Source organism: Eleutherodactylus coqui, chromosome 13, assembly GCF_035609145.1.
Source record: "Eleutherodactylus coqui strain aEleCoq1 chromosome 13, aEleCoq1.hap1, whole genome shotgun sequence".
NCBI lineage: Eukaryota > Metazoa > Chordata > Amphibia > Anura > Eleutherodactylidae > Eleutherodactylus > Eleutherodactylus coqui.
Window position 1 is genome coordinate 29,306,902 of NC_089849.1, and position 12,350 is coordinate 29,319,251.

A 12,350-nucleotide genomic window follows, 5' to 3' on the forward strand; every position below is an offset into this window, starting at 1 on the left:
TGTGAGAGTGAGTGAAAACGCAGAATTATGAAACCCATGCTTTTCAATGGTTTCATTCACATCTCTGATGTTTTCACTCAGGTGATGTTGGGAGATTTGTAAATCGCTGCATGCTCTATCTTTATGCATTTTTTTTTTTTTATCGCCCATGTTTCCTATGGAGACTTTGTTTTATCGCATTCCAATGTAAGAACTTGCGATTTTCGTGAGATGCATTAACATTTGAAACTCCCATTCTCTGGTGCTGAGATGCATCGGCACCAGTGGGGGTGTACTTGGCAGGTTTTACCATTCCGGCTCAGTTCAGGGGTAAGTCCTATAAGAAGTGCAATGATTAGAGGTAGAACTGTAAATCCTGGGCCTTGATTTATAATCTCCATACAGCGTTCCTATGTATTGGGTAATATCCTGACATCTCAAGATGTGATAAATATATAGTAACTCCGCTGAGGGGCATAGCTCTCTTCCCAAGATTATCTCCTTGAGACTACAAGATCACCTCGTATGTCAGTCTGCCGTCTACTGCAAACACCGCGCCATAGCTGGTAATCACATGGAAGAGAGAAGCTATAGGGCGGAGGCATGACTAAGGCCTTATTCAGACCCCAGAATGATATTATATATCAGGTGTCAGATGGGAGAAATTTCCTATTTCATCTACATTGCATTGGATTGGCTGTGTGGCCCCGTCATGTCCCTTTAAATAACAGCTGATGCTTCCATTTATGATCGCTGAATGTTGTGATGGTCGGCTCCACCTGCGCTCATTGTGATATTGCACAAGGTATATAAGGGGCCGCATAGCTTACATTCTGTTAAGGGTTGTAGTTGTTAGTGGAGGTAAGTCTGCTCTCTCAGGATCTTCTTGTGTCCTCCATTATTTCCTGCCATTTCTCAGCCTTTTCCCATATGTCTCCTTCATGTGAGTCCAGCTGTCCGGTCTCTCCTCTCTCCATCCTATAAGTATATCAGCAGATAGTTCTTTTCTCTGTAAATTCATCTTTTTCCCCTCTGGTTTTGGTAGCATTGGTGAGCGATTTGCATATTTTCAGGTAAGTTCATGTCTATTGTATATGTACAATTTCTCTGATAATGCCCTGAAACCTCTCATACCCTGAGCTTATTCTGACTATGTAGGCAGTAGATGTTGGTGATTGATGGGTTGGTGATCAGGCTTTAGGTTCAGGTCTAGAGGTGCGGGTACAGGTTGGGTATAAATACACTACAGCGGGTATTTATAGCTATCAGTTTAGGTTAAGGTCTTAGCTTCAGGTTGGGTCTAGTCAATTAGAAGCACATAGCTGTCTATTTTAAACTTTTGTCTATATCTTAAGAAGTCTCAAAAGTCATTGATGTTTAATTCTCATTGTCTTCTCTACTCTCTATTAGGATGAAGAAAAGTTCAGTGGAGGAGGAGTTCCTGGATGAGATGTATGTGTATCATTTTTAGTGATGAAGTTCAGTTGATTTGCAAAACTTTTGTAAAAAGTTTGGTTTGGTCTGAATTAGTTTGAACCAAACCAGAAGTTCACCAAAACCCCTAAAACTGATGTATAACATTGTCTTAAGAGCCATAAAAGCCTTACAAAACACAGTTAGAGTGTTATACAGAGCTTTTATGGCCATTAGACAGTATTATACACCAGTGTTCAGGACTAGTTTTGAACAAACGTCACCAATAGAACCTTGTTTTGGGTAGAACTTTCTAAAAACCAGAGCCTGTATGTATAATATTTGTCTTGTTTTTTCTTATATTAGGTGGATCCAGATGGTGAAGCAGGCTAAGCCGTTATTCCGTTACTTATCTTTAGGAATAATGCTTGTATTTCTCTAGTGTGATATAGAAGGAGGCCTGTTGACACCAATGCTTAGATAAAATGCAATCTTCCTGCTAAACAATAATGTGGGTAGTAGTCCTTGCTCTCCTGTAGTGTCGTGTGGTACCTCAGTGTAGATGTTGGAGTTGGTGGGAAGCACTCCATGAAGCAGATTTAGATGGTGAAAACAATGTAACTGTTTATTTGCAGAGAAAGGGAGAATTTGTGAAAACTTGCAGTGATGACACGGATTACATTAAATTCACTTGAAGCAGATAAAAACTTTGAATTACACTTTACAACATTGATTGTTTCCGAACTTTTCTTAGGGGACTGACACTATCTTCTGGCTTTTCTCTCTGGCTTTTATTAATACATTGATTATGACTTGCTGACTTAATTTTCTTTCTTTCCTGTTCTGTTTCTCTATCTCTCCTCTTTCTGCTAAACATTTCTTGTATTTGAATACTCACACTTTGGATGTTCTAGCTTCCCATCGCACTGGCTGTCATGGATGTTCTCCTTTTTTATTCCCAGTCTATATCTCAGGCTCCCCTGGACTAGACTCTCTCCCGGCCTGAGCTAGACTGACCAATCCCGCCCACTCTCTACCTTTTATATCCCAACCCTCACCCAATCCTTAGCTATTGAAAAACTAACCATCCAATCCCTGAGCTAGCTAGGAGTGATGGGCTGTTGTGAGAGCAGGTTAAGGTGAATTCTGCCAACTCTTGTGGGGTTTCCTTGCATAGGCACACCCAATTAACATATTTAAAGTGATATACACACAATTTCACACAATTAAAGATATAGACACATGATTTCAGAAATTGGATATAGCAGTACTGTGGGACCCCACTCTGGGGTACTACAACTATATGAATTTTCTAACATTGTAGATTCAGGATGGCCAGACTGTTTCACAATAAATATCTACATTTTATAGGGTTTGAGTTTGGTAGGAACAGATTCTCCAGATGAGATATTTTTTGCAAAAGTTTACACCTGACCAATTATCAATGCGTATAACTGGACCTGCACTCTCCATTATAGGCCTATAGAACATCATGTGAAGGAGGCCTGGCCAAGTGTGGAATCACTATATAGTTGTAGTTTAGGTTGTTTTCGTTCTTGTTTTCTTATTGGCTTTCAGAATTATGTAATATGTTTTACTAATTCATTCAAATGGGAGAAAGATGAGGTGGAAAAGGAGGAGGAAGATGAGGAAGGAAAAATTTACATAAAATACATTGGTGAAAAGACCATCAGCAGGTTTGTAAAAAGCTTATTATTTCCTATTATATGGTGACTAAATTAATTTTATAACATTGCAGATTCAGGAAGACTGTTTCACTAGTGGATCTACATTTTATGGCGCTTGAGTTTGGTAGGAACAGATTCTATAGATGAGATTTTATTTGTAAGTTTACACATTATCATGATACTTGGACCTTTGTTCTTCATTACAGGCCTATGAAACATCATGTGAAGAAGGCCCGGGCAAGCGTGGAATCATTATATAGTTGTAGTTTAAGATGTTTTTGTTCTTGTTTTCTTATTGGCTTTCAGAATTATGTACCTATGTTTTATCTTATTTATTCACAAGGGAGGAAGAGGAGGAGCAAGGAGAGATTGAAGTACAATACTTAGACATTGGAGAACAGACCATCAGCAGGTTATTATTTCCTATTATAAGGTGAGTACATGTTATGGTGCTTGAGTTTGGTAGGAACAGATTCTATAGATTAGATTTTTTTTGTAATTTTTCACTTGACCAATTATCAATGAATATAACTGGATCTGTGTTCGCCATTATAGGCCTATAGAACATGATGTGAAGGAGGCCTGGCCAAGCGTAGAATCACTCAAGTAAGTTTATAGAAGGTGCAGAGCTGGATTTATACTGCTGAATATCGTTAAGTGAACCAAACCAGTGAAACCCTTTCTCAGGTCAAACTTTGCTAAACGTTTCGCCTGCAATGAACTTATTTCAACGTTCTCACGGAAACAGGGTCTACTCACCACTAGTAGATGAACACTGGTATATAAAAGGGGTTGCTACTTTTGTAACGAAAAAATACCGGCCAAGGCAAAAAGAGCTGGGCCTTAATGCAACATATGTTTTTTTATTCTATTATTCTAGTGACCACAACTAGCAATTGTGCCCACCTCAGTGGCCCCAAAAATAACAGTGCTCCCAGTAGTGGTTCCAATAGTAAGTGTCCGCCTTAGTGGTTCCATTAGTAATACTGGTCCAAGTAGTGGTCCCAGTAGTAATAGTAATAGTGCCCCATTCATAGTAACAGAGTATGTTAGGCTGAAGGGAGACAATGTCCATCTAGTTCAGCCTGTTCCCACCCCCACCCCATCTTGTTGATCCAGAGGAAGGCAAAAAAAAACCAATGAGACAGAAGCCAATTTAGCCCATTTGGGGGAAAAAAATTCCTTCCCGACGCCATAATGGCAGTCAGAATAATCCCTGGATGAAAGTTCCTACCTGACTTTAAGACCCGGATCAACAACCCCGCTGGTTATGATTATATCATAGTGCTCTAGAAAGGCATCTTGTCCCCTCTTAAACTCCTCTATCGATTTTGCCATCACCACGTTCTCAGGCAGAGCATTCCTTAGTCTCACTGCTCTTACAGTAAAGAACCCCCTTCAAGTGTTCCTCATAGTAGTCCCAGTAGTAACTCTGACCTCCACAGTGGCCCCAGTAATAATAGTGACCTCCATAGTAGTCCCAATAATAGTAATAACTCTCACAGTGGCCCCAGTAGTATTAATTTCGCTTACGTTGGCCCCAACTGTAATAGTGACCCCCCACAGTTGCCCCAGTAATAATAACGACCCCCACAGTGGCCTCAGTAGTAACAACAACCCAAACAGTGGCCTACACTTAGATACAGTACCCTCCCCGTAAATCTCCCGGCAGCAGGAGGACTCACACAGTCAGGGTGCGGGCAGACGAGCGTAGGCGTATTTACGTTCGCACGAGCGCAACGTATAATCGCCCGAGAGAACGTTTTTCACCGATCACGACCAGAGCTAGAAAGCGTATTTTCGTTTGTTCCTACTTTTCAAACGGTCTTTTCGGCCATCGAATATGCGTTGGCGCGTATTTCGGTCGCATATGTTCCGTTTTTTTTCGGGTTGCCGTTTTTACGCGCCGTAAAATCGCCCATGTGAACGAATACATTCGAAACCATTGCCTCAGATGGTCACGTATATACGTTTGGTCGCAAAAACGCGCTGTTTATGCGCTCGTCTGCCCGCACCCTCAAACACAATCTGCTGCCGCCAAGAACATAATGCAATTATTTCTTCTTACCGATAATTACCATTGCTGGTCAAAAATAAATACTTGCACTGGCCTTTATACCTAATTACTGGCCAGGCGGCAACTCTGTATATAACACTGTCTAAGAGCCATAATACTTTCAGGGATAATTCCCACGGACGGATTTCTGCCACGTTCCCTGCGGCGTAAATCCGCCGCGAAGTAACGCAGCTATTAGATTTTATTGAACCTAATGGCTCAGTCCTCACATGCGGGACTCTGCGGCGTGAAAAAATCGCAGCATGTTCTATTTTCTGCGGCAGGAGGTCTTCATTAATATATTTATTCTGAATGGAGACCGCGGAAAAACGTGCATTTTTCCACAATCGCCAGCGAGGACGTTTTTGTCTATCCCGCGGGATTCCCGTGACATTAAACTTCAGGCATATCCCGCTCCATCCGTGGGCAGGAGGCCTCAGTGTTAGACATGGCTTTGATGGCTCTTAGACACTGTTATACACCAGTTTTAGGACTTTTGGTAAACTTTCTGTTTGGTTCAAAATAATTTAAAGGGGTTGTCCCGCGCCGAAACGGGTTTTTTTTTTTTTCAACCCCCCCCCCCGTTCGGCGCGAGACAACCCCGATGCAGGGAAGTAAAGGAAGCTTACCGGAGCGCTTACCTTAATCCCCGCGCTCCGGTGACTTCAATACTTACCGCTGAAGATGGCCGCCGGGATCCTCTGTCTTCGTGGACCGCAGCTCTTCTGTGCGGTCCACTGCCGATTCCAGCCTCCTGATTGGCTGGAATCGGCACGTGACGGGGCGGAGCTACACGGAGCCGCTCTCTGGCACGAGCGGCTCCATAGAAGACTGCTGAAGACCCGGACTGCGCAAGCGCGGCTAATTTGGCCATCGGAGGCCAAAAATTAGTCGGCACCATGGAGACGAGGACGCTAGCAACGGAGCAGGTAAGTAAAAAACTTTTTATAACTTCTGTATGGCTCATAATTAATGCACAATGTATATTACAAAGTGCATTATTATGGCCATACAGAAGTGTATAGACCCACTTGCTGCCTCGGGACAACCCCTTTAATCCGAAACAAACTTTTTGCAAAACTTCAATGAACTAGCCTAACAAAACTTTTCAAAAGTTCGGTCATTACTATTGCTTGAGCTCATGGGGCTACAATCACTGAATCGTTGCTGGATGAATTGTGAGAACCAGATCTTTGTAAAATAAAGCCTATTTAACCCCTTAATGACGCGGCACTTTTTTTTTCATTTTCGTTTTTTCCTCCTTCCTTTTAAAAAATCGTAACTCTTTTATTTATTAATCGCTGTATGAGGGCTTGTTTTTTGCGGGACGAGTTGTATTTTTCAATTGTGCTATTTAATGTACCATATAATGTGCTGAAAAACTTTTAAAAAATTCTAAGTGGAGTAAAATGAAAAAAAAACGACATTCTGCCATCTTTCAGTGCATTTTGTTTCTACGGCGCACAAACTGCAACAAAAATGACCTGATAACTTGATTCTATGGGTCAGTACTACTACTTTTATGTTTTTTTAAAGACATCTAATTTTTAAAAAGTGCATTTCTGGCTTTATTTATTTATTTATTTTTTTGGACGACATTCACCGCGCAGGGTAAATCAGGCACTACTTTGATAGATTGGGTTTTTAAAGACGCGGCGATACCAAATTTGTACTTTTGTTTTATGATTTTTTTTATTATAGATATGGAAAAAGGAGGGTGATTTAAACTCTTATTACTTTTTTTGTTGTTTTTTTTCACAATTAGTAAAATGTTATTGTTCTGATTTTTTCTTTTTTTTTTTTTTTTTAGACCACCTAGGGGACCACAACGTGCGGTGCTTTGATTACTCCTGCAGTATGATATAATGCCATAGCATTACATCATACTGCAATCTGACAGGTGGTCTATCAAGCCGTCCCCACTGGGAGGGCTTGATAGGCCGCCTGCTAAGGCAGCCCTGGGGCCTTTTAGCAGGCCCCCAGCTGCCATGACACCCGCACGGCTCTCTGCCATCTCACGCGGGGGGACCATACGGGACCCCTGAACATCGAGGGGGTCCCGTAGGTCAACAATTGACAGCGACATTTAAAGGGTTAATAGCCACGATCGTCGGCGTGGCTAATTGCAGCTATTGCCCGTGGGTGTCAGCTGTAACAAACAGCTGACGTCCCCGCTGTATGACGTAAATGTACGTCATATAGCGGGAAGGGGTTAAAAACCCTTGGACAGCAGAATTCTGGCACCAGAAATTTGCATTTTTGGTGTACATGCCAAAAACTCCGACTTTTGGGGTTTATACACACGATCCATCACTTTTTCAAATAGTGGGTAAGGCCCGTTTTTTGGAGGCACGGCTGCACGCAGTCCGTTTCTTTACTGTAAACTATACCAGAAACTGATGTAGATTATAACAGTAACCTATTACAGCTCCTCGCTGAAGTAAATTTGTCATCTGGCGCACAGAGGTGCCACCAGACGAAAGAAATGTATTAAGAAGCTTCGGCCTCGTAATACATTTGTTGCTCATAGGCGGGCGCTGACGTTACTTAGACCAGCATATGAAACACCAGTCTAAGTAAATAACCAACAAAGTCCATGATCCACTGGGGTTTAGAAAGATCCCATCCCCATCTTTGTATTATCCATACTATCAATGATTATAAGTTGATCTGTAGAACATCATGTGAAGGCGGCCTGACCAACGAGGATTCAGTCATGTAATTCCATAGGAGCAGCAGAGCTGGATTTACACATCCTACGTCCTTCAGAACAAGAGACGCTTCTGCTCCCCCCCCTTACTCCCTACACAGTACTAATGCAGAGGCATCCTAGTAGGATATTTGAGAATGGGGTCTCTATACGAGACAAGTTTATTAACCCCAACTTCATTTGCTTTCAGATTTTCATCATAAACATTGATGCAAAACATTGTTCTAATGACATTGGAGAAAAAAGTGAGTATATGAGACCCTTCTAGACTTGGACTTGTTGCAGCCACATTATCGAAAATCATCATTGTAAAATGTGGATTATGTGGAAGGAATTAGGTCAATTCAAATTTTTTTTAATTGCTCTCCATTTTTTTCAGACTTTAACATCAACATTTCCAACATAATATCTTTGGTTTACATCAGACTATGAGACAAGCTACCATCAGACTACATAGTGAGACTTATATGAGACTCTCCCCAGGTTTTTTATACTATAGGTGTTATCCCAAAATCTATAGTTATCCCCTAATCACCACTGAGACCCCCATTGATCCTGAGAACAGGGGTCCTGTGTTCCTCTTTTCTTGTCACTCACTGCAGGCTTACTGCACACCCCGCAGTGATGAGAGGAGAGGAAAAAGGGATAGCAGTTCTCTAGATTTTAGTGGGGGTCTTAGTGGTGGATAGGAGGTAACTGTAGATAGGAGAAAACTTTACATTTTGGGAATAGACCTTTAAATTAGTCAATAGTTGGATAGATGAGGGGTGGGTGGATACTACAATTCTTCTTTACGATGTTTTTAATTTTTAACTTATACCATACATGTATGTTTTATGCAGGACTCCCCATAGCCAGGTTAAAGACTGAAATCATTTTATCACATTCAAGAAGCCATCCATTGTGAAGATTGCCCTTATACCGCACCATCGTCATGAATGCTTGCAATGGTGTTGCTCCAAAGCTACCTGGCATGACGAATGGTACAGTGTGGGGTTCAGCAACAAATCAAGATTCTGTCTCAGCAATGATGAGTGAGGGTCCGGAGCCATCCTGGCACCTGGGCTGATCCTTACATCATCCTAGAGCGCCGCAGAGCTCATCGACATGGGGGCGTGGTTTGGGGTGCCATCAGTATCAACAACCAATCATCTCTAGTACACATCGGTGGCACACTTATATTGTTGGGGTGCTGAATCCCGTCACATTAACATATCTGTACAGCGTACCCAACACCATTTTCCAGCAGGATATCTCGCAGCCCCACACAGCGTACGTCAGCTGGCATTCTTCGCCGGATGTCCTGGTGATTCCCTGCCCATCATGATCCATAGCTTTCTCTGCAATCAATAATCTGCGGGAGTGAACGCTCACCGACAGTTGTGTAATGAATAGGGGGCTATGGTCAATACCACATGGCAAACACTAGCCCAGGATTGTATTCCAGCACTCATTAAATCAATGCCATGTCATGCTATTAACTGTATTGCCGGATATGGCGGCCCCCATTACTGACCAATTATCAAGGTTATTGGCCTCAGGAAAGATGGAATTGTTTGAAATGAAAATAAATAAAACTTGTTATTTGTATAGCGCCAACGTATTCCGGAGTGCTTTTAGGTCATTTATTTATTACCACCACCAAGCTGGGTACTCATTTTACCGACCTCGGAAGGCTAAGTCAACCTTGAGCCGGCTACCTGGACCATGCAGAATTGAACTCAAAACCTTCAAGTCGTGAGCAATAGTTTAGGACTGCATTTCTGCTGCCTTGACACAAGGCTCTATGTCAATTGTTCAGAACTTAATTCTCTCTCTGTGTTGAGTTTCATCTCATTTTGCACATTTCTTCATGGTTCAGCCTTTTCTCTGTGAGGCAGTGGATATACATTGATCAATAAACTGCAATTCCCCCATGACACCCTAGGCTGCATATTCTGTATCCTGTAAAAGTTCCCTTAAGTGATCCCCTCACGTATTTGCGGAACAAACTTAGCTTTTTTTTAATGCGCATTGGCATGTATTTTACTGTTTTTTAGGCATGTAAGGCATGTGCGTTTGCATATGCAAAAAAATATGTACCAATGCTTCCAGCCATTGAAATGGCTAATTAGTATAATGAGTTCTAGAGATGTTCTTTACCTGCGTAATTACGCAGTGTATCACGCATCTCCTAGTGTATTGTACGTGTATTTGCGCATCTCCAATGACTCCTATAGGGACTTTTGGTACGCAAATGCGCAAGAAAATAAAGCATGCTGCATATTTTTTTTCTATAAGCTCCGTATGTAAAGCCCGCACCCCCATAACAGCAAGCAGTTACAGCAATCCTCCAGTGCCTGACAAATGTGCCCTGGAATGGAATGCGGTGACAGTTGTATTATCTGTTGCCCTCATTGTGCCTCGTTCTGTCACTGATCCACTTCTTCCTGTGGCCCCTCTTCATTCTTTGTGCATTGACACAGGCGAGTGCAATATCAGTCCGAGTAACTCCGACCAATATTGCAATCCCGGGATTAGCCAGCCATGTGGACGGGATTTGTGAAAAATCTCATCCACACAGGGTAGCCAATCCATTGCGGCAAAGCTGGCGCTGCGGCGTGGATTCCCCAGCGACAGCATGTCCATTTTTTTTTTCATTGTGGCCGCGCCCCTCTCTATGGGAGCGCCGGCCGCAACAGAAAAGCGCGTGGCCAAGCTGCTCCAAAACCCGCACCTAAGGAATCCGCCGTGTTAGAACCCAGCCTAACATGGCTACATCTGTAGCTGTTTTAATACTACCCGATGCCTGCTGTCTGCTGGTGGAGCTTTGGAAGCCTAAGGGACCTTTCACACAGGACGGAATATTCCCCAACAGCGCTGCGGAATCTGCCGTCCCTGAATTCCGCACCACGATCTGCACGGCTAACTGCGGGTTTGGATGCGGAATTGCTGGCAGGATTCTGCTATTTTCAGCTCTGCACCAAAATCTGTATGTTAACATTGCGGATTTTGGGGCTGAATATTCAGGAGGAGGGCGTAGTACGTAACGTCCTGTGTGAAAGGTCCCTCGGGGAATGTTTACACAGCGGAATCCGCATCAGATTTTTCTGTGTGGATTTTGCTTTTAAGTCCACAGCATAAATCTGTAGCCAAGTGTGCATTACATCATATACATTATAGAGCCTAAGAGACTACATGCTGCTCTGATTGGCCAGCAATGCTCATGTTGTGGACATCACTGGCTAATCACAGCAGGTGTAGCATCTTACACTAATGTTGCATGTAGTATACAGTGTGCACCAGGTAGTCAGAGCAGTTAGTGCGGCCATCTTTGTTTCTCCAGGACTGGAGGGTCACTTTAAGGCTGGATTCAGACGACTGTATATTTCCTGGGTTTTCACGCCCAGCCGATATACATCGTCTCTCTCTGCAGGGTGGGAGCCTGGAAGAGCCAGGAGCAGTGCTCTGAGCTCCCGCCCCCTCTGTGCCTCCGCCCCTCTGCACTATTTGCAATGAGGAGAGGTGGGATAGGGGCAGGGCTAATTCTTGAAACTTTGCCCCGCCCACATCCCACCTCCTTTCATTGCAAATAATGCACAGGGGGCAGAGAGGGGGCTTGGGCTCAGTTCCTGCTCCTGGCTCTTCCATCCTCCCCCCTGCAGATGAGGACACCGTATATTGTATCGGCGTGAAAACCGAGCCGATATACGGTCGTCTGAATCCAGCCTAAATAAGGTGACCAGACGTCCTAATTATGCAAGACAGTCCCTCTTTGGGACCCTGTGTCCCGCTGTCCCCAGGGTCCCTAAGCAGGACAGCCTTTTGTCCCGCTTTTGGGACGTCTGGTCACCATGAATATGATTACAAGTCGGGGTGCTGCGGCTTAACGATTGGTAATCACTCAGGGGTGCTGCTGCTGCAGCTGCAGGTGCACAGACTGACGTCATTGTGTGCACCCGGGACTCCTCCCCTGACATTTCCTCTTTGGTTCCGCAGGAGGACAGGAGAAGGGAGGAGGAGTCCGGGCACACACACTTCCCACCCGCAGCAGCACCGAGTAGAGGATCATTGTCTCTTAGGACAAGGAGGAGATAAGTATATCAGTCTTAGGGGGCGCTTTTACTACTGGGGCTGCTGTGTGGGGCCCTATTATTACTGGGGCCAATATAAGGGACACTATTAATACTGATGCTACTGTGGGGGTTACTATTTTTACTGGGGCATTATTAGTATTGAGGCCAATATAGGCAATATAGACACTTTTACTACTGAGGCCACTGTGGAAGTCACTATTACGACTGGAGCCACTGTGGGGGTCACCATCACTATTGGGACCACTGCGGGGGTCATTATAGGGGACACTATTACTGAGGCACCTGTGGAGGTCATTATTACTACTGGGGCTGATATAGAAGACACTATTACTAAGCTGATTTAGGGTATTGTGGAAAGGGGGTTCATCTGCCTGTAGATCGCCGACCTCAACGTCAGGAAAATGGCATCACGCGTCAAGATATGCTCT

General features: G+C 43.6%; 1 protein-coding gene across 1 annotated transcript in view; it reads left to right on the forward strand.

The window, feature by feature from the left end:
- The first annotated feature begins 1,390 nt into the window (after window positions 1–1,390).
- The window catches only part of LOC136587344 (myosin light chain kinase, smooth muscle-like), a 67,705-nt gene continuing 56,745 nt past the window's right edge, over window positions 1,391–12,350 (forward strand). Inside the window, exons 1-5 of the mRNA XM_066585913.1 lie at window positions 1,391–1,431; window positions 1,759–1,822; window positions 2,971–3,089; window positions 3,424–3,513; window positions 3,636–3,686. Coding sequence (XP_066442010.1) covers window positions 1,391–1,431; window positions 1,759–1,822; window positions 2,971–3,089; window positions 3,424–3,513; window positions 3,636–3,686 — 365 coding nt within the window. The remainder of the gene's footprint in view (window positions 1,432–1,758; window positions 1,823–2,970; window positions 3,090–3,423; window positions 3,514–3,635; window positions 3,687–12,350) is intronic.